A 23,863-nucleotide genomic window follows, 5' to 3' on the forward strand; every position below is an offset into this window, starting at 1 on the left:
CTTTTGACTGTGTGGATCACAACAAACTGAAAAATTCTTAAAGAGATGGGAATACCAGATCACCTGACCTGCCTCCTAGGAAATCTGTATGCAGGTCAGGAAGCAACAGTTAGAACTGGACATGGAACAGCAGACTGGTTCCAAATTGGGAAAGGAGTACATCAAGGCTGTATATTGTCACCCTGCTTATTTAACTTACATGCAGAGTACATCATGAGAAATGCTGGACTGGATGAAGCACAAGCTAGAATCAAGATTGCCAGGAGAGATATCAATAAGCTCAGATATGCAGATGACACCACCCTTATGGCAGAAAGTGAAGAGGAACTAAAAAGCCTCTTGATGAAAGTGAAAGAGGAGAGTGAAAAAGTTGGCTTAAAGCTCAACACCGCAGATGGTGACTACAGCCATGAAATTAAAAGATGCTTGCTCCTTGTAAGAAAAGCTATGACCAACCTAGACAGCGTATTTTGAGTATTATTTTACTAGCGTGTGAGATGAGTGCAATTGTGCGGTAGTTTGAGCATTCTTTGGCATTGCCTTTCTTTGGGACTGGAATGAAAACTGACTTTTTCCAGTCCTGTGGCCACTGCTGAGTTTTCCAAATTTGCTGGCATATTGACTGCAGCACTTTCACAGCATCATCTTTCAGGATTTGAAATAGCTCCACTGGAATTCCATCACCTCCACTAGCTTTGTTCATAGTGATGCTTTCTAAGGCCCCCTTGACTTCACATTCCAGGATGTCTGGCTCTAGGTGAGTGATCACACCATTGTGATTATCTGGGTTGTGAAGATCTTTTTTGTATAATTCTTCTGTGTATTCTTGCCACCTCTTCTTAATATCTTCTGCTTCTGTTAGGTCCATACCATTTCTGTGCTTTATGGAGCCCATCTTTGCATGAAATGTTCCCTTGGTATCTCTGATTTTCTTGAAGAGATCTCTAGTCTTTCCCATTCTGTTGTTTTCCTCTATTTCTTTGCATTGATGGCTGAGGAAGGCTTTCTTATCTCTTCTTGCTGTTCTTTGGAACTCTGCATTCAAATGGGAATATCTTTCCTTTTCTCCTTTGCTTTTCACTTCTCTTCTTTTCACAGCTATTAGTAAGGCCTCCCCAGATAGCCATTTTTCTTTTTTGCATTTCTTTTCCATGGGGATGGTCTTGATCCCTGTTTCCTGTACAATGTTAAGAACCTCCATCCATAGTTCATCAGGCACTCTATCTATCAGATCTAATCCCTTAAATCTATTTCTCACTTCCACTGTGTAATCATAAGGGATTTGATTTAGGTCATACCTGAATGGTCTAATGGTTTTCTCTACTTTCTTCAATTTAAGTCTGATTTTGGCAATAAGGAGTTCATGATCTGAGCCACAGTCAGCTCCCGGTCTTGTTTTTGCTGACTGTATAGAGCTTCTCCATCTTTGGCTGCAAAGAATATAATCAATCTGATTTTGGTGTTGACCATCTGGTGATGTCCATGTGTAGAGTCTTCTCTTGTGTTGTTGAGAGAGGGTGTTTGCTATGACCAGTGTGTTGTCTTGGCAAAACTCTATTAGCCTTTGCCCTGCTTCATTCCATATTCCAAGGCCAAATTTGCCTGTTACTCCAGGTGTTTCTTGACTTCCTACTTTTGCAATCCATGCATGTAAGAAGACTCTTGTGAGTCCCTTGGACTGCAAGGAGATCCAACCAGTCCATCTTAAAGGAGATCAATCCTGGGTGTTCATTGGAAGGACTGATGCTGAGGCTGAAACTCCAATACTTTGGCCACCTCATGCAAAGAGTTGACTCATTGGAAAAGACCCTGATGCTGGGAGGGATTGGGGGTGGGAGAAGAAGGGGACAACAGAGGATGAGATGGCTGGATGGCATCACCAACTCAATGCACATGAGTTTGGGTGAACTCTGGGAGTTGGTGATGGTCAGGGAGGCCTTGTGTGCTGCAATTCATGGGGTCGCAAAGAGTCGGACAAGACTGAGCGACTGAACTGAACTGAACTGAGACAGCACATTGAAAAGCAGAGACGTTACTTTGCCAACAAAGGTCCCTCTAGTCAAAGCTATGGTTTTTCCAGTAGTCATGTATGGACGTGAGAGTTGGACTATAAAGAAAGCTGAATGCCAAAGAATTGATGCTTTTGAACTGTGGTGTTGGAGAATACTCTTGAGAGTCTCTTGGACTGCAAGGACATCCAACCAGTCAATCCTAAAGGAAATCAGTCCTGAATATTCATTGGAAGGACTGATGCTGAAGCTGAAACTCCAATACTTTGGCCACCTGACGTGAAGAACTGACTCATTGGAAAAGACCCTGATGCTGGGAAAGATTGAAGGCAGGAGAAGGGGATGACAGAGGATGAAATGGTTGGATGGCATCACCAGCTCGATGGATATGAGTTTGAGTAAACTCTGGGAGGTGGTGATGGACAGGGAGGCCTAGCGTGCTGCAGTCCATGGGGTCACAAAGAGTTGGACATGACTGAGTGACTGAACTGAACTGATGAAGAATTTTATAGTATAAAGTTATTTAATGTTATATTAAAGTTTATGTATCATAAATTTTATATATAAAACTTTATGGATAGTGTAAAGAATACAGTTGTCAAGGAAGTTTTAAAAATAGCTCAATATTAAAAAAATAGTTGGAGAGTAGACTTGAAAAAAAAAAAAACAAATGGCCAAGAAACTTTAAAAATTGCTCAATCCCACTCATAGTTAAAATTATATATATATATACACACACATATATATACATATATATATATATATATATATATATATATATATATATACACAAAATTAAATGATAATAAGATACCCATTTTCATTTAGGAGATTGTCAAAAGTTTGAAAGTTTGATAATATTGGTGAGAGTGCAAGGAAACAGTCAAACTGTCCATGGGAGCATAAATTAGTGAAGGCTCTTGGAGGGTAATTTAATAATACCCATCAAAAATGTAGTTGTATATAATCATAGACTCAACAACCCTACCTCAGAAGCAAATATTCTTTTACAACTGCAGAAAGATCCATGAATAAGACTGTTTCTTGCTGCACTTGTCTACAGTCGAGATTTAAATATTTATCATAACCACAACTTATTATGGTTTATCCATACAATGTTATACTTTGCAACAGTTAAATATTAGGTAGCTCTATCTATGCTAATATGGAAAGAACTTCATATGGTTAATAGGAAAAAAGCACAGAAATAGAACAAAAGAATAGTATTATGGGCTTCCCTGGTGGCTCAGACAGTAAAACATCTGCCTGCAATGCAGGAGACCTGGGTTCGATCTCTGGGTCAGGAAGATCCCCTGGAGAAGGAAATGGCAACCCACTCCAGTTCTCTTGCCTGGAAAATTCCATGGACAGAGGAGGCTGTTAGGCAACAGTCCATGGAATTGCAAAGAATCAGACACAACTGAGCAGCTTCACTTTCACTTTCATAAGGAAGAAAAGATATGTGTGGATATATGTGAATATGCATATATGCAGGCCCATAATTACTCATCTAAAACCCTTTAGGCAGGTTTTAGATAAATTTTGAACTCAGAATTTCCTTAGATTTTAGAAAAATAATGTTTTAGAATTCAAGTTTTTTAGAGGTAGGTATAATACCCCCAGAAAACAGTTATATCATGGGCTTGCTGCTAAGTCACTTCAGTCGTGTCCAAGTCTGTGTGACCCCAGAGACGGCAGCCCATCAGGCTCCCCCATCCCTGGGATTCTCCAGGCAAGAACACTGGAGTGGGTTGCCATTTCCTTCTCCAATGCATGAAAATGGAAAGTGAAAGTGAAGTCGCTCAGTTGTGTCCAACCCTCAGCGACCCCATGGACTGCAGCCCACCAGGCTCCTCTGTCCATGGGATTTTCCAGGCAAGAGTACTGGAGTGGGTTGCCATTGCCTTCTCCGATATCATGGGCAGTACTCCATAATAATTAAATCAGTATTTCTCCAGTGATAAGTATTTACAGATTAAGTGGTGAAGTGTGTAGGAGGAAAGGGGAGTATGAGTTTGGGTTAAATACATTTAACAAGATTAGGAAAGGACAGTTTTTTTTAATTAATTTATTTTTAAATGAAACAAGGATGAATATTTTTAATGACAAAAGATACAATTCACAAAGAAAACAGACATCATAAATCATTAGGCATCTAACAACAAAGAAACAAAGAACATAAAGCAAAAATCAGAAGAAAAAGATATATAATCGGCAGCTGCAGCCGCCCATGTTGCTCCCTGATTCATGGTTGTGGGTGCTCCGAACTTGGCGCCTCTGGGGGGAGTGGCCAGTGGGCCTGCATCTCAAGTCTGTGGGATTTGAGGCTGGGCTGCTGTGGCCGCCTCCTTCTGGTGCCTGGGCCACCCTGATAAGTAAGGCTAGGGCAAAGCAGGTTGACCAGCACACATCTGGAGATCTCCCTGGCTGGGGAGGATGGGAGGAGGCTGAGGGGATCATGTCCAGGAGGAAACTCCACCTCTCCACCACTGAACGTGTCATCAAAGAGATCAAGCCCTGAGCCTTTGGAGTGGGAGCACTGACTCCAAGACCCAGACTACCAGAGAATTAACCCTAGGGAGTATCAAATAGTGAGAACTCACACAAAGGAAACCACTTGAATACAAGACCCAGTACCATCCTGTGCGGGACATCTCATCTAAACAATAAACAAAGCAAAAACACAAACCCAATCATCAGCAGACAGGATCACCACCTCACTCAGCCTTGCCCATCAGAGGAAAAACAAACAAGCAAACAAACAAAAACTCAGCACAAATCTCACCCTATACGAAGCTTACACAAACTACTGGACCAAACTTACCAGGGCCAAAAGGAAGAAAGAATTCAACCCTGAAGACTGGAAAAAGGAGTCCTCAAACACAGTAAGTTAAAAAAAAGATAATGGAAAGGCAGAAAAATGTTACACAAATGAAGGAACAAACGAGAAACACAGAAGTCCAAATAAATGAAGAGGAAATAGGCAAACTACCTGAAAAAGAATTCAGAATAATGATGGTAAAGATGATCAAAAACCTTGAAAACAAAATGGAGAAAATGCAAGAATCAACAAAGACCTAGAAGAATTAAAGAATAAACATACAGAGACAAACAATTACTGAAATTAAAAATACTCTAGAATGGACCAATAGCAGAATATCTGAAGCAGAAAAATGAATCAGTGAGCTGGAAGATAAAATGGAGGAAATAACTTTTGAAGAGCAGAATAAAGTAAAAAGAATGAAAAGAATTGAGGATAGTCTCAGAGACGTCTGGGACAATATCAAACACACCAACATTAGAATAATAGGGGTCTCAGAAGAAGAAGAGAAAAAGAAGGGGTATGAGAAAATGTTTGAAGAGATTATAGTTGAAAATTTCCCCAACATGGAAAAGAAAATAGTCAACAAGTCCAAGAGACACAAAGAGTCCCATACAGGATAAACCCAAGAGGAAATACACCACAACACATACTAAAACAGACAAAGACTAAACACACAAAGAAAGAATATTAAAAGCAGCAAGGGAAAAGCAGCAAGTAACATACGAGGGAAATCCCATATGCTTAACAGCTGATTTTTCAGCAGAAACTGCAGGCCAGAAGGGAATGGCAGGATATATTTAAAGTACTGAAAGGGAAAAATCTATAACTAAGATTACTGTACCCATCAAGGACCTCATTCAAAATTGATGGAGAAATCAAAAGCTTTTCAGACAAGCAAAAGTTGAGAGAATTCAGTACCACCAAACCAGCTTTACAACAAATGTTAAATGGACGTACATAATCAAGAAATAAAAGAGAAGAGAAAGATCTACAGAAACAAACCCCAAACAATTAAGAAAATGGCAATAGGAACAGATATATCAATAATTACTTTAAATGTAAGTGGATTAAATGCTCCAACCAAAAGTCACAGACTGGCTGAGTGGATACAAAAATAAAACGCATATATATGCTGTCTACAAGAAACCCACTTCAGACCTAAAGACATATATAGACTGAAAGTGAGAAGATGGAAAAGTATATTCCATGCAAATGGGAAGCAAAAGAAAGCTGGAGTCCTTAAAATAAAGATTACAAGAGATAAGGAAGGACACTACATAATGATCAAGGGACCAATCCAAGAGGAAGACATAACAATTGTAAATATCTATGCACCTATATCCTCAACAAAATTTTAGCAAACAGAATTCTGCAACACATCAAAAAGCTCATACACCATAATCAAGTTGGGTTTCTTCCAGGGATGCAAGGATTTCTTCAATATATGCAAATCAATCAATGTTAACATTAATAACACTATATTAACAAATTGAAAGATAAAAACCATATGATAACCTCAATAGATGTATAAAAAGCCTTTGACAAAATTCAGCACCCATTTATGATTAAAACTCTCCCAAAAAAATGGGCATAGAAGGAACCTTCCTCAACACAGTAAAGGCCATATATGATAAGCCTACAGCAAACATTATTCTCAATGGTGAAAAACTGAAAGCATTCCCCCTAAGATCAGGAACAAGACAAGGGTGCCCACTTTCACCTCTATTATTCAACATTGTTCTGGAAGTACTAGCTACAGCAATCAGAGAAGAAAAAGAAATAAAACAAATCCAGATGGGAAAAGAAGTAAAGCTCTCACTGTTTGCAGTTGACATGAAACTGTACATAGAAAACCCTAAAGATAGTATCAGAAAATTACTAGAGTTAATCAGTGGATTTAGAAAAGTTGAAGGATACAAAATCAATACACAGATATCACTTGTATTTCTATATACTAACAATGAAAAATCAGAAAGAGAAATTAAGGAATAAATCCCATTTACCATTGCAAACAAACAAATAATTAAGTATCTAGGAATAAACTTACCTAGGAAGACAAAAGAACTGTACATATAAAATTATAAGACACTGATGAAAGAAATCAAAGATGACATAAACAGATGGAGAGATATTCCATGTTCCTGGGTAGGAAGAATCAATATTGTGAAAATGACTACACTACCAAACACAATCTACAGATTCAGTGTGATCCCTATAAAATTACCAATGGCATTTTTCACAGAACTAGAACAAAAAATTTTACAATTTATATGAAAACACAAAAGACCCCGAATAGCCAAAGCAGTCTTGAGAAAGAAGAATGAAGCTGGAGGAATCAAACTTCCTGACTTCAGATTATACTATAAAGCTACAGTCATCAAAACAGTATGGTACTGGCACAAAAACAGAAATATAGACCAATGGAACAAGATAGAAAGCCCAGAAATAAACCCATGCACCTATGGGTACCTTACTTTTGACAAAGGAGGCAAGAATATACAATGGGGAAAAGTCAGCCTCTTCAGTCAATGGTGCTGGGAAAACTGGACAGCTACATGTAAACAAATGAAATTAGAACACATCTTAACACCACACACAAAGATAAAATGGGTTAAAGATTTAAATGTAAGACCAGAAACTATAAAACTCTTAGAGGAAAACATAGGCAGAACACTCGATAACATAAATCAAAGCAAGATCGTCTATGACCCACCTCCTAGAGTAATGGAAATAAAAACAAAAGTAAACAGGTGGGACCTGATTAAACTTAAAAGCTTTTGCACAGCAAAGAAAACCATAAGCAAGGTAAAAAGACAACCCTCAGAATGGGAGAAAATAATAAGAAATGAAACAACTGACAAAGGATTAATTTCCAAAATATACAAAGCAGCTCATACAACTCAATACTGGAAAAACAAACAACCCAATCAAAAAGTGGGGAAAAGACCTAAACAGACATTTCTCCAAAGGAGACATACAGATGGCTAAAAAACACATGAAAAGATGCTCAACATCGCTCATTATTAGAGACATGCAAATCAAAACTATAATGAGATAGCACCTCACACCGGTCAGAATGATCATCATCAAAACGTCTACAAACAACAAATGCTGCAGAGGGTGTGGAGAAAAGGGAACGCTCTTGCACTGTTGGTGGGAATGTAAATTGATATAGCCACAGTGGAAGATGGTATGGAGATTCCTTAAAAAACTAGGAATAAAATCACCATATGACCAAGCAATCCCACTCCTAGGCATATACCCTGAGGAAACCAAAATTGAAAAAGACACATGTATCCCATTGTTCATTGCAGCACTATTTCCAATAGCTAGGACATGGAAGCAACCTAGATGTCCATTGACAGATGAATGGATAAAGAAGTTGTGGCACATATACACAATGGAATATTACTCAGCCATAAAGGGAATGCTTTTGAGTCAGTTCTAATGAGGTGGATGAACCTAGAACTTATTATACTGAAGTAAGTCAGAACTTATTCTGAAGTAAGTCAGAAAGATAAATATCATATTCTAATGCATATGTATGGAATCTAGAAAAATGATACTGAAAAATTTATTTACAGGGTGGCAGTGGAGAAACAGACATAGAGAATAGACTTATGGACATGGGGAGAGGGGAGGAGAGGGTGAGATGTATGGAAAGAGTAACATGGAAACTTACATTACCATATGTAAAATAGATAGCCAACAGGAATTTGTTGTATGGCTCAAGAAACTCAAACAGGGGCTCTGTTATCAACCTAGAGGGATGGAACGGGGAGGGAAAAGGGAGGGAAGTTCAAAAGGGAGGGGATATATGTATACCTATGGCTAATTCATGTTGAGGTTTGACAGAAAACAACAAAATTCTGTAAAGCAATTATCCTTCAATAAAAAAATAAATAAAAATTTTAAAGATATATAATCATAAAGAAAAAATATAATCATAGTGAGACATATTAACATTTCTCTGAGAATATCTTATCAAATGCAGAAAAAATAGGAATAGGAGCATCTTGAATGATGTTATTAATAATTTACATATAATACATTTATATTTACATTAATTTTACATCCTACACAAAAACATTTAAAATTTTATATCTCATACATTGTTATTAGGTGAGGAAAGGACAATTACTGAAGCAGTTTGGTGGGTATATGAAATTTCTTTATATTATCTGCTTTTATATCTCTTTGGAGTTTTCCATAATAGCTCTAAAATGTATTTCTGAAGTGAATTGTAAATATTTGTACTAAGTAGCACAAAGTTCAACCAAGAAAATTACTCTGAGTAGGGTTATAGTCCAACTCCCTTTGTCTGCATGTGGATATCCAGTTTTCTCACATAATTTGCTGAAAAGACTATTCCTTCTCCCATTGAATGGCCTTGGCACCCTTGTTGAAAATCATTTTTTGACTGTATATGCTGGAAGGGCAACATAAGGAAAGCAAAAATTGAGTCAGACGTTGCTAGCTGGGAACTATTAGAATGTGCAGGCTGCAGTGTATGGAGTTTTATGTATGGAGGCACCTTGGCCAGTGTATGGCGTTGAGTAGGAGAAAGCATGCTGGTTTCAGCAAACAACAAGGAGATTCACTGAGGAAGAGATCAGGCCACTGAGCAACGGAGTTTTAACTCAGTTAAAAGGGACTGCTGCTGCTGCTAAGTCGCTTCAGTCGTGTCTGACTCTGTGAGACCCCATAGACGGCAGCCCACCAGGCTCCGCCATCCCTGGGATTCTCCAGGCAAGAACACTGGAGTGGGTTGTCAATTTCCTTCTCCAATGCATGAAAGTGAAAAGTGAAAGTGAAGTCGCTCAGTCGTGTCCGACTCTTAGCAACCCCATGGACTGCAGCCGACCAGGCTCCTCCATCCATGGGATTTTCCAGGCAAGAGTACTGGAGTGGGGTGCCATTGCCTTCTCCATAAAAGGGACTGAGGTGAAGTTAAATAGCAGGTTTTTGCCCAGTAAACTAATATGAAGAAAGCCATATTTCAGAATCTGGTAGTGACATGCATGGTTAGGGGAAGTTAGCTTTTTTCATCTTTAAACAAGGGCTAGAGTGGTTGGTGATTTTAAACCTTGAACCACAGAATGAGCAGTCAGCCAAGCTATATACATTACATTGTGAAAAATCTCCCAAGACATGTCACTAATCTTTCCATCTATGTTTCCTACATAATTCATTTTTCTGTTTTGATTTCTCCCTCTATAATTTCTTGTCAGCTGCATCCTTGGAAATACACAAGGCCATAAAGTTATGTTTATGCCATTATGTATCACATAATTGAGCATTTAGTAATATATAACATTGTAAGTTTTACATATTAAGTTTTGAAGAGATTTGTTATCTCTTCAAAAGCCTTATGATCATGTTTTTATCTTCATGTGTTTCATTGATTTTGTACCTGGAGATGACCTATTATAGTAAAAATATGACGTATTTTCCACTTAAAGAAAAGGTTGCAGAATGTTAGAAAATCTTTCTTTACTCTAGTTCTGCTTTTTAGTATCCTGATAAGAACTGATTCTTGATGTCAGTGCCTATTTTGAACTGTGTAATTGTTCCGTTACTATGCAAAGTGTTGTATTAAGACAGGTAACATGATGTACTTAAGAGCTTTCACCTTGGGGTTTTATGTTTCTATTTACTATAGTGTTTTCAGCACTCTGTAGTCAAATATATGTCTGGCTCTGAACAAGTCTAATGATGAAAACTGTTGTGATATTCAGTCTTTATGTTCCTCCCTGTATTTTTATCAGTAGACTGTATTCAGAAGAGAAATTTCTCTAAAATATATATACATAGACATACAACATGTTTTATGTGTCATTTTTGAAGGTTACAGTCATCTTCATCCCTTGATTCAAGTCCAACAGATTTATTGAAAGATACACACAGTCTCAACTGCAGGAATGTAAGTACTATTGTAAGTGATAATATTCATGAAATAAATGAATGATAAAATTGGTCCTTGTTGATTATTTCTTTTGAGAAAAGAGGCCATCCTGTAAAAAAAAAAATGATTTCTTTCCAGAGTTTTTAAGAGGCAGTATAGAATAGTGGTTAATAGTGAAGGTGCTGGGACCATAATGTCTGGGTCCAAGTTTTGATTCACCTGCTGGGACAACCTCCTGTGTATTTTTTAAACTCTGCACCTCAGCTTCCTCATCTGTAAAACAGGAATTAATAATAGCTCCAGTTTCTTGTAGTGGTGTGTGAATTAAATGATTTAATACACAAAGAAACAAAAAACCTCACAGTTCCTGGGACATAGTATGTGCTCAATAAATAATAGTTGTTATTTTAACAAACTCCAAGTCTATGGATTAAAAGTATTCCTTATGGTCTGGAAGAAAGCTTAATATAAGCTACAAAATAAGTACTACCTACTATTTAATTCAATTGAACAAATATTAGCAATTTTAAATACATACAAAATGTGTGTACTGAGCACTGAATATATGGAAGACCCTCATATAATATAATTGTGATGTATCCCAGACAACAAAATGCTCTAAAGTAGGTATACTTCCCAGGTGGCACTGGTGGCAAAGAACCCACCCATCAACGTAGGAGACGTAAGAGAATCGGATTTAATTCCTGGGTCAGGAAGAGCCCCTGGAGTAGTAAATGGCAACCCACTCCAGGATTCTTACCTGGGAAATCCCATGGACAGAGGAGCCTGGTGGCCTATGGTCCATGGGGTCGAAAAGAGTCAGACACAACTGAAATGACATAGGACACAGCACATGAGAATATAGGAGAGAAGAGAAATTAAATCTGACCAGGGACAAAAGAGAACCTGAAAATATCTTTTTATATTAACATAGACTTTTGTTCTGGTATTTTCAAGTTTTACTCATACATTTAACACCTGTTTATTGGGTATGCATTTTGTGCCAGACTATATACCAGAAACAGGGATTTAAGTCCTTGTAGCACACAAGAATCTCTGAGTAGTGTATGTTATGTAGGCATTATGATAAAGTTTATCAACTGAATCAGGCAATATAGGTAAACAATTTCTTTTGATGAGCTATACTGAACATCAGTTTGTTTGGCCTATGTCTGTGTAACACTATTACAACTTTTGGTAAAAGTCTCTGGTTTAATACATTCCCTATTCCAAAGCAGTATTTCCCACTGTAGCTTTGGATGAGATATAGTTTTACCATCATTTTAAAAATACTGAAATGTGTTTCCTTCTTAATCTAAAACTTTCCCTTATGTGTAATTGTATACTCTAGTTATGATTATGAATAATGTAGGAGCTTTGGAGTCAGACGGACTTGAGTTAGAATCATGGCTCCAACGCTTTAGACAAGATATTAGACTCTTTAGGCCTCAGATTCTTGACCTCACAATATTTATAACATGAAACAAAATTTTATTTGTGGAGTACTAAGCATAGGACACTCAGTAAGTGCAAATTGCCATATTGTTCATGACAGCACACCCACATATGAAAACTGGTAAGAAATATTTATTTCATTCAAATAGGAAACTTACTGTTTTTTATTTTGTCATTACAGATGTCAGATAAGGAGTTGATTACCCTAAGTCCATCTGAAATAGGGGAACGAGAAGCTACAAAGCAAAACCAAAGTGCTACTGCTCCCCTCAGTCATGAACCACTCCTCGGTAAGATTTCTTTCACAATGGACCACCATTTTGGTTTTCCAAAAACTCTTTTTTTAATCACTATAGTTTCAGGTTTAGGAAATTTCTAAATATGCAAACAGCTTTAAAACTAAGTTTTCCCCCCAAACTACAATGAGATATCACCTCACACTGGTCAGGATGACCATCATCAAAAACTCTGCAAATAATATATGTGGGAGAAGGCACGGAGAAAAGAGAACCCTTAACCCTGTTGGTGGGAGCATAAATTGGTACAATGACTATGAAGAACATATGGAGGTTCCTTAAAGTAAAATTAGAGCTACCATATGATCCAGCAATCCCACTCGTAGGCATACATCTGGAGAAAACTAATTCGAAAAGATGCATGTACCCCAGTGTTTGTAGCAGCATTATTTACAATAGCCAAGACATGGAAGCAACCTAAATGCCCATCAACAGATGAATGGATAAAGAAGATGTGGTATATATACACACAATGGAATATTACTCAGCCGTAAAGAAATGGAATAATGCCATTTGTAGCAACATGGATGCACCTAGAGATTATCATATTAAGTAGATCAGACAGAGAGAGACAAATATCACATAGGATCACATATGTGGAATCTTAAAAAAAAAGACACAAATGAACTTATTTACAAAACAGAAGTAGACCTACAAACAGAAAACAAATATAGTTATCAAAGGACAAAGGCAGGGGGAGGGATAAATTAGGAATTTGGGATTATCAGATACAAACCACTATATATAAAATAGGTTAACAACAAGGTCCTACTATATAGCTCAGGGAACTCTATTCAATATAGTATCACAAACTATAATGGAGAAGAATCTGAAAAAGAATGTATATATATATATATATGAATCACTTTGCTGTACACCAAAAACTAACACATTATAAAATCAACTACTTCAAAAAACAAACTAAGATTTTTCATTTAGGATCTTAAATACAGAAATCATAGTGTTAGTTTTTAAGTGTATGCTACTTAGGTGGTACTAGTGGTAACCTGGCTGCCAGTGCAAGAGACATGAGAAATGCAGGTTTGTTCCCTGGGTTGGGAAGATCCGCTGGAAGAGGGCATGGCAACACACTCCAGTATTCTTGCCTGGAGAATCCCATGGACAGAGGAGCCTGGTGGGCTACAGTCCATAGAGTCACAAAGAGTTGAACACAACTTAAACATCTGAGCACACACAGTACATTCTACATAATGGACCTGTCATTGAAAGTCTGATTATCAACTGAGTTGTTGTGAGTATTATTAAAACACAATTTAAATAAAACTAAAGCTCTCATGTTTAGGGAAAAATTCCATTCTCCAGAAAAAGATTTTTAAAAGATACCAATCATAAAAAGTTTAAGATGTAATTATTCATTTTAACTATACCTATGCAAAGTCCGAATAAAGAAACTTGAAGGGATACAATTTTATGCTCCCCATAACTGCCTCTGATCTCCTGAAAATAAATGTTAAAGAGAATCAGAGGGAAAAAAAGAAAGTGAAAGTGTTAATTGCTCAGTTGTGTTTGACTCTTTGGGAACCCATGGACTGTTGCCCTTCAGACTCCTCTGTCCTTAGAATTCTCCAGGTAAGAATACTGGAGTGGGTAGCTATTTCTTTCTCCAGAGGATCTTTTTGACTTAGCGATCAAACCCAGGTCTCCTGCATTGCAGGCAGATTCTTTACTGTCTGAGCCACTGGGAAAGCCCTGAGAATCAAAAGCCTTGAAGGAACCTGGACATTCAGCTTCACACAAAACCACATATTGCATGCTCAGTCACTAAGTCATGTCTGGCTCTTTGCAATTCCATTGACTGTAGCCTGCCAGGCTCGTCTGTCCATGGGATTCTCCAAGCAAGAATACTGGAGTGGCTTGCCATTTCCTTCTCCAAAAACCACATATTAATCATCTTAAATTCTATTGTACTTTGGAAGATACTTAGAAACCTTTGATTAATCTCTCACTGTGTTTTAACCATGGATTTCTAGAACCTCTTCATATCTTATTTAAAACACATTTCCGTGGTTCCTCTTTATTTCCTTTTTCAATCAAAAATCTGGGGACCCCTTCCTTTTATTAGAGTCTTTCAGATTTTTGGAAGGTGATGCTTTTGTCTCAGCCTTCTAATTTTGGAGTTAAACAAGCATTTTCACAAGGCAGATTGAAGTTAAATGTCTCCTTCCAGGCTCTATATACACACATGAATAAACCCCAGCCCTTACCGTCCAACTATCTCAGAGTCTGTACCTCTTAGTGCTTTTATTTTCTATTAGAAAACTCATAGACTAACTCCCTTATGTGCATCAAATGAGTGAAGTGCAATTTATCTGGCAGCAGATTGTTATGAAAATAGGCAACCCATTAAAAAATATATCTGGCATCTGTAAAACGTATGCTTTGCTTTCAATAATACATTGTATGGTATCCTAACCTTGTTTTGCCATTTTTGATAACTCATTTTTTAACCTCCAAATGTACTTACACAAGCCTGTATTTCAATTTGATAGGAGAAGGAGTCCAGCTGGACTTGGAAGCCCTCTGTGACAATGATGACACAGCCATGGCTGCCTTCATGAATTACTTAGAAGCAGAGGGGGGCCTGGGAGACCCTGGGGACTTCAGTGACATCCACTGGACACTCTAGCATTTGATTTTTAACTCTAAACATGAGAAGAGTCTCAAAGCATTTCATTTACAAAAGACTATATGGTCTTTGTATCCTTTGTATACTGTTTTTATCTCTTATTTCTATTAATGGTCTGCCAGTTTTTATAGATTTGCTCCTGACTTTAAAAGGGGTTTGGGGAAATGTGTTTGGGGAAATCTTCAGATTCACAGAATTTTCTATAGACTGCTTTAGTCATCGACATGGCTTCAAACCCACTAGTTGCTATATTTTTGCTAAAATCTTTTTAACCAAGAATGCCACATGTATCTTGTTTTGGTTTTATTTTTGTTTTATGGTGCAGTTGTTTTGAGTTTGGGGAGTTTAATGTGTGGACATTTTCCTTGTAATCTCAGGATTCATTTATAATTGACTTAGAAGATTTGTATAATTTGGAACATTTCCATTCCTCATATATTTTCTTCACTGAGGACAGGGCTTATCCACTTTAAGAAAATAGTGAGTACTTGGACATTTAAAGGGATAGTGCAATTTGTAATTGTGATCACAATGAATACTGTATTCAGTCTTTGTGGACTTGGGCAAGTACAGAACCACAATAGTTATGCTCAGTTGAGCACTTTGAGATAGATTTTAAGTGAGATGATTTCTTATTTAAAACTCAAAAGGAAAAGCGGAGAAAGTTTCAACTTTGCTTGCAGAAAAGGAAAGATCTTGGGCCCTAGAGCTGGGTGATTAGCCTTTGCCTTAATACTCAAGAGTATTAAGATTTACTCTTAATAGAACCACTCAAGATTTTTATTAGAGATAGAACAGGTTTCTGATGCTGAAAAGGTATTTAGCAATAGATTAGTCTTAGTGGAAGAAGTGGGTCCAGGCAGATTCAATGTCTTGCATAATGTCACAATTAAGTTCATATGTCTTTTAATGTTTAATGTGTGTAAACCAGTTTCTTTATACACATTTGGGAAAACAATAGTCTCAGTAGTTAAATGATTAGTTAAGTGACCTAAGAACTAGTTATTGGCTCTCTAAATTATTAGGAAATTACAATTACTATTGCTTGTGCTACTGCTGCTAAGTCACTTCAGTCGTGTCCGACTCTGTGCAATCCCATAGACAGCAGCCCACCAGGCTCCCCTGTCCCTGGGATTCTCCAGGCAAGAACACTGGAGTGGGTTGCCATTTCCTTCTCCAACTATTGCTTGTAACCAAAGGTAATTACATAAATGACAAGTACATTTTTAAAACCATGAGGCAATGAGAAAGAATTTAAAAACCAATTTTCCAGCTATAATTAAAAATTGAAAGCATTTTTAAAACCAGTAATCTAGAAGTGGCTCAAATTGAGTGCAGGAATTAAGGATATTTAAAATACTGTATGTATATCTACATGTTTGAAGATCATAATACCGTAATATTATAATGGTTCCATAATACCTATGGTTTTAATAGCTCTTTCTAGTTTACCAAGTGTATTCCCATATATTCTCTTTTGTGCCTTGCAAGTAAAAGTAAGATAGGCAGGAAACTAATGGGGAAACCCCTGGGAATCCACTCCAGTTTTCTGTGTCATGCTGTCCCTCTCCAGCAGATTTTCCTCAGAGCATCCTTTTTACCTTACATATATATCCTTAGGCTGCAATAGATTAAACTTTCAGACACATTAATGGGCAACATAGTAACAGGCCACGACCAAAACCATATGTTCCTTCACATGTGACATTTGCAGAGGCCATGTGGGCAAGGATGTATTGACCTATTGTCTTGAGCCAATGCAATATTCCAGCAATGTCAGAGGTTCAGCACCGCCTCTGGTTCTGGCATTTGAGAACTTGGGGGACATTCAAGTGTAGAATAAGCCAAAGCCAAAGAAATCCTGCAAGATGGGGGTATTGGTTTATAGCAGCCTGTGCGTGATAGTTGGGCTTCCTGGGTGGCTCATTGGTAAAGAATCTGCCTGCTAATACAGAAGACACAAGAGACTTGGGTGTGATCCCTGGGTTGGGAAGATTCCCTGGAGGAGGAAATGGCAACCCACTCCAGTATTCTTGCCTGGAGAATCTCCATGGACCGAGGAGCCTGGTGGGCTACAGTCTGAGTTGGACACTACTGAGCACACATACACACATATGCACACAAGCATGATAATTAAGTCTGAAGAAGCGTGACAGATATACATACCTGTTCTCTAAGTCAAGTAGAGAGGTCTGCCTACAGAGGTAACATTTCAGGAGCCTGGACCACTGCAGATTGTGCTAAACCTCCAGAGTCAGCCTAATCCAGTGTAGCAGGATAGGTCACTGTGGCCCCTTGACCTCCCAAGGAGGTGGGGGCAACCCTCATGATCCAGGGATCTGAAATGCAGACTTTCTCGAACCTGGTCATTTCTGCTTGCACAGTAGCAGTTCTCTCTCTTTGTAAGAGGAGAGGTTATTCCATAGACTTACGGGTGGATAGTAATTGAATTGCTTTGAATTGAATGCTTTGATCCTTTAGTAACCCACTTTGATGTTTATCTTCTTCCTCTGCACCCAGAATTCAATCCAAGCATTGTATGATACTGTAGCTCTAAGTTCAGTGCTTTCTTCATGCATTCTATTTACACTTGATTGCTGTTAAGAGTGACATATTTTTTATGCTTTACAGTATACTGTTTTTTTTTACTCGAACCAATTAATTTCTTACATGTTGGTGAAAATATCTACCAATTTAATCAAATATCCTAAAAAGAATACTGTTTATTTATGTTTTTAATTCTAAAAATTATCTACATGGGAGGCATGCCTGGATTGGGAGAGCCTGCTAAACTAAATTTCTCTGTGTGACCTCAAGAGAGCCATTTTAACTCTCTGTACCTCAGTTTCCTTATTTGTAAAAAGAGGTTTGATCTCTCCATTTACTTCCTATGGAGTAATGATTCTCACCCATAGGACTCAAACCCATAATCAGATGCTAGAAATATTCAGTTCAGTGTGATAGCCACTGGCCACATGTGGCTACTGAAAACTGGAAACGTGACTTGTATGTATTGAAATGTGCTGTAAATATAAAATGTATACCAGATTTCAAAGACTTAGTATGAAAGAAAAGGAATATAAAATATCACATAACAACTTTATATTGATTACATGTTCAAATAATATTTTGGATATACCAAATTAAACATTAAAATTAATTTTATTTTCTTACTTTTTTAATGTGACAACCATAAAGTTTTAAATTACACATGTGATACACATTATATTTTCATTCTTCAGCCCTGCTCTTGGACATTTTATTAAGTGGATATTATTTAAATAGATCAAAATTTATATTATTAAGTATGGGTGTTTACCTCTAATTGCTATAAAGAACATTTATTGATCCTCGGTTCAATGTAAATAATTGTGAACCTTTATCAATGTATCAAACTTAAAACTTTTTTGAAATTAGTAAACTTAGAAGTATTAAACATTCATTAACCTGAAATCAAATAAAACTTGAGATATACACTGTGCTGCTGCTAAGTCACTTCAGTCGTGTCTGACTCTGTGCGACCCCATAGACGGCAGCCCAGCAGGCTCCCCCATCCCTGGGATTCTCCAGGCAATAACACTGGAGTGGCTGGTATACACTGTAGTAGTCACTAAATTTGGAAATCACTGATAAACACAAAAACAAACAGGAAGATACAGAATAGACTTTTGGTAACTAAACAGAAATAAAGGAAAGTATGTAATTACAGTGTCACAGTGGGAAGAGGCTGTGTTCATTGGTTGTCATAATGAGAAATCTCCATAGAGTCTAGGGCACAAGTATATAAAATAGCCAATCTCTAGGTATCAGCCCATGTTTAATGGGTCCAGTTTCAGATCCTGTTCTAAAGAGGAATTTGTCACTCAGGTAGGTCATTGCTGGGCTCTGGAATTAGAGACTCAGGTTTGCCGAACATAATATCGTGGGCACGAGCAGGGCTGACATCTCACTGGTAGAGTTTTCAGAAGCCATAAGGAAAACCTGCTGAGTGGCCACTAGGGGTCACTTTCTCATCCCTACAGGGCTTTGTTTTCGTTAATTTTTCTAAGTTCCATGGGGCCTAGGAGAGGCATTTAGGACTTTTGTTCCTAGAATGAGTCTGCCTCTGTTTAATAAAGAATGCTTTTTTAAGAGAAGTCTGGGAAGATCCTTTCCACATAAAATAACAATTTTTGTTTAGGATCATTCCAGATGTGAAACTCACCCAACTGGGGACATGCTTTCTGAATTCATTTCAGAGTATTTGGTGTGTGTGGGTGTCACTGCTCATACAATCTTGAGTTTAGGTCTGTCTTTTATACAACTTTTAAGGTCTTTTCTGTTTCACTTGCTCTGGTCTATATGTTGGTATTTTTAAAATTTTGTGGGAAATAATGAAAAGTGAAATTAAACTATATTTTGTAGTAACTACTAGTTTGGGGTTTTTATTTAACATATTACACTTGCTCTAAAAACATATGCCCTTAATTACTTTCTAAAGTGCAAAGAGTGGGTAGAAGATCCAGTGTTCTAAAACCACTGGGGGGTACTTCTGTGGTGGTCCAGTGGCTGAGATTCCACACTCCCAGTGCAGGGGCCTGGGTTCAAGCCTGGGTCAGGGAACTAGAATCCACATGCCACAGCTAAGCGTTCACATGCTGCAACTAAAGATCCCATGTGCTGCAACGAAGCTAGAAGATCCTGCATGCTACAACTACGACCTGGCTCAGCCAAATAAATAAAACCACTGGGAAGGGAGATACATGTCACTTTACACATTTTAGGGTGTGTTCATCAGGATGTGCTAACTGCTATAGCAACTCTAAAATATCAGTGGCTTAACCTGGTAAAGGTTTCCTTCTGCTCATATCACATCCAATGTCATCATCATTGTTGGTCTCTCTGACTCTACTTGTCGCTCTTTTTTGCCTCTCCCTCTTTCCTTCTCTCAGCTCTGTTTTTCTCTAAGTGAGTTTTATCCTCTAATGGACCTTCTTCCCCATCAGATCAGATCAGATCAGTCGCTCAGTCGTGTCCGACTCTTTGCAACCCCATGAATCGCAGCACGCCAGGCCTCCCTGTCCATCACCAACTCCCAGAGTTCACTCAAACTCACGTCCATCGAGTCAGTGATGCCATCCAGCCATCTCATCCTCTGTCGTCCCCTTCTCCTCTTGCCCCCAATCCCTCCCAGCATCAGAGTCTTTTCCAATGAGTCAACTCTTCGCATGAGGTGGCCAAAGTACTGGAGTTTCAGCTTTAGCATCATTCCTTCCAAAGAAATCCCAGGGCTGATCTCCTTCAGAATGGACTGGTTGGATCTCCTTGCAGTCCAAGGGACTCTCAAGAGTCTTCTCCAACACCACACTTCAAAAGCATCAATTCTTTGGCGCTCAGCCTTCTTCACAGTCCAACTCTCACATCCATACATGACCACAGGAAAAACCATAGCCCTGACTAGACAAACCTTTGTTGGCAAAGTAATGTCTCTGCTTTTGAATATGTTATCTAGGTTGGTCAACTTTCCTCCCAAGGAGTAAGCGTCTTTTAATTTCATGGCTGCAGCCACCATCTGTAGTGATTTTGGAGCCCAGAAAAATAAATTCAGTCACTGTTTCCACTGTTTCCCCATCTATTTCCCATGAAGTGATGGGACCAGATGCCATGATCTTCGTTTTCTGAATGTTGAGCTTTAAGCCAACTTTTTCACTCTCCACTTTCACTTTCATCAAGAGGCTTTTGAGTTCCTCTTCACTTTCTGCCATAAGGGTGGTGTCATCTGCATATCTGAGGTTATTGATATTTCTCCCGGCAATCTTGATTCCAGCTTGCGTTTCTTCCAGTCCAGCGTTTCTCATGATGCACTCTGCATATAAGTTAAATAAACAGGGTGACAATATACAGCCTTGACCTGGTCCTTTCCCAATTTGGAACCAGTCTGTTGTTCCCTGTCCAGTTCTAACTGTTGCTTCCTGACCTGCATACAAATTTCTCAAGAGGCAGATCAGGTGGTCTGGTATTCCCATCTCTTTCAGAATTTTTCACAGTTTATTGTGGATGCTCAAAACCTCCAAGCACATATTGCTCTTGTACCTGGCAATTAACAATCAAAAGAGAGCTTCTCTGTTTCCTAGTAACTCACAGAAAAATGTCCATTGAGCAGGCCTCTGTTTCAGCTTGGTTCACATGGACTCTCTTCTGTGGTCAGTAGACTGGAATGAATATACAGATGGCCAGGCTTTGGTCCCATGACCAAACCTAAGTTAAAAAGCATCCTTGAAAGGGAAATCATGTCAAAAATAGCCAACTGCCTGACCCAACTGCCTACATCCAGAGGAAGGAATAGGGATGTAGGCAGAAGGAACAATGGAAAACTCATAATTCTGGAGAGTTGATGATTTCCTAGAATTGTGAGTCTAGGTTATGTGAGCCTCAAGTATTTTCAGATTGTTTGGTTTTGGTGGTTTGTTTTTTTTCTTTCTTTCTTTTTTTTTTTTTTGAGGGTGGGGGAAGCATGTGTGCCTACTCAGTCACTCAGTAGTGTCGAACTCTTTGCAATCCCATGGACTATAGCCCATCAGGCTCCTCTGTCCATGGGATTTTCCAGGCAAAAACACTGGAGTCAGTTGCCATTTCCAACTCCAGGGAATCTTGTTGATTAAGGGATCAAACCTTGATTGCAAGTTATATGTTTCTAAGCCTTGGCTACCTCTTTTATTTAATACCCAGCCACTAGTCAATTTGGAGGGCTCTGACCATAGCTTCAAACAAAACTAGTGGAGGTGATGGAATTCCAGTTGAGCTGTTTCAAATCCTAAAAGACGATGCTATGTAAGTGCTGCGCTCAATATGCCAGCAAATTTGGAAAACTCAGCAGTGGCCACAGGACTGGAAAAGGTCAGTTTTCATTCCAGTCCCAAAGAAAGGCAATGCCAAAGAATGCTCAAACTACCACACAGTTGTACTCATCTCACAGGCTAGCAAAGTAATGCAAAAATTCTCCAAGCCAGGCTTCAACAGTATGTGAACTGTGAACTTCCAGATGTCCAAGCTGGACTTAGAAAAGGCAGAGGAACCAGTGATCAACATCTGCTGGATCACCAAAAAAAATGAGAGAGTTCCAGAAAAACAACTACTTATGCTTTATTGACTATGCCAAAGCCTTTGACTGTGTGGATCACAAATAACTGTAGAAAATTCTTAAAGAGATAGAAATATCAGACCACCTGATCTGCCTCCTAAGAAATCTGTATGCAGCTCAAGGAGCAACAGTTAGAACTGGACAGGGAACAACAGACTGGTTCCAAATTGGGAAAGGACCAGGTCAAGGCTGTATATTGTCACTCTGCTTATTTAACTTAAATGCAGAGTACATCATGAGAAATGCTGGACTGGAAGAAACACAAGCTGGAATCAAGATTGCCGGGAAAATATCAATAACCTCAGATATGCAGATGACACCACCCTTATGGCAGAAAGAGAAGAACTAAAGAGCCCCTTGATGAAAGTGAAAGAGGAGAGTGAAAAAGTTGGCTTAAAACTAAACATTCAGAAGACTAAGATCGTGGCATCTGGCCCCATCACTTCATGGCAAATAGATGGGGAAACAATGGAAACAGTGACAGACTTTATTTTAGGGGGCTCCAAAATCATTACAGATGGTGACTGCAGCCATAAAATTAAAAGACGCTTGCTCCTTGGAAGAAAAGCTATGACCAACCTAGACAGCATATTAAAAAGCAGAGACATTACTTTGCCAACAAAGGTCCGTCTAGTTAAGGCTATGATTTTTTTCAGTAGTCATGTATGGATGTGAGAGTTGGACTGTGAAGAAGGCTGAGCGCCAAAGAATTGATGCTTTTGAACTATGGTGTTGGAGAAGACTCTTGAGAGTCCCTTGGACTGCAAGGAGATCCAACCCGTCAATCCTAAAGGAAATCAGTACTGATATTCATTGGAAGGACTGATGCGGAAGCTGAAACTCCAATACTTTGGCCACCTGATATGAATAACTGACTCCTTGGAAAAGACCTTGATTCTAGGAGATTGAAGGCGGGAGGAGAAGGGGATGACAGAGGATGAGATGATTGGATGGCATCACCGACTTAATGGACATGAATTTGAGTAAACTCTGGGAGTTGGTGATGGACAGGGAAGCCTGGTGTGCTGCAGTCCATAGGGTCACAAAGAGTCAGACACGACTGAGCAACTGAACTGAACTGACCATAGCTTAAGTAAGTGTGTGTTGAGACAGACCATAAAAAGTTGTTAAATCCTTGTCCACCTATGTGTTTCTGGCATTGAATTGAAACTTGGGCAGTCCTAGCACTTGGCTGACTGTTAAGCAGTCTTTCCCATATGTCTTCCCTGGTGGCTCAGATGGTAAAGAACCTTCCTTCAACGTAGGAGACCTGGGTTCAATCCCTGGGTCAGGAAGATCCCCTGGAGGAGGACATGGCAATCAACTCCAGTATTCTTGCCTGGAGAATTCCATGGACAGAGGAGCCTGATGGGCTACAGTCCATGGGATCACAGAGTCAGACATGACTGACTAACACACACACACACACACACACAAACACTCCTATCCAGGGAGAAATCTGTTGCATGTTATTTTGAGTGTCAGTACATCAAAATAATTTTTGTGATAGAATATTTTTTAAAAAACATAAATAAGCCTAGATTATGTAAACTTATAATTTAAGTGAACTCTTGGAAATCTCATTTACTACTTGGTTGAGTGAGCAG

General features: G+C 38.6%; 1 protein-coding gene across 1 annotated transcript in view; it reads left to right on the top strand.

Annotated features, from left to right (window-relative positions):
- Nucleotides 1-18,439, top strand: part of BMAL2 (basic helix-loop-helix ARNT like 2) — a 99,889-nt gene extending 81,450 nt beyond the window's left edge. The window contains exons 13-15 of the mRNA XM_070370055.1: nt 10,681-10,756; nt 12,375-12,483; nt 15,000-18,439. Of these exons, the coding sequence (XP_070226156.1) occupies nt 10,681-10,756; nt 12,375-12,483; nt 15,000-15,136 (322 nt within the window). The 3' untranslated portion in view covers nt 15,137-18,439. The remainder of the gene's footprint in view (nt 1-10,680; nt 10,757-12,374; nt 12,484-14,999) is intronic.
- Nucleotides 18,440-23,863: the final 5,424 nt, after the last annotated feature.

This window comes from Bos mutus, chromosome 5 (genome assembly GCF_027580195.1).
Source record: "Bos mutus isolate GX-2022 chromosome 5, NWIPB_WYAK_1.1, whole genome shotgun sequence".
Classification (NCBI taxonomy): domain Eukaryota; kingdom Metazoa; phylum Chordata; class Mammalia; order Artiodactyla; family Bovidae; genus Bos; species Bos mutus.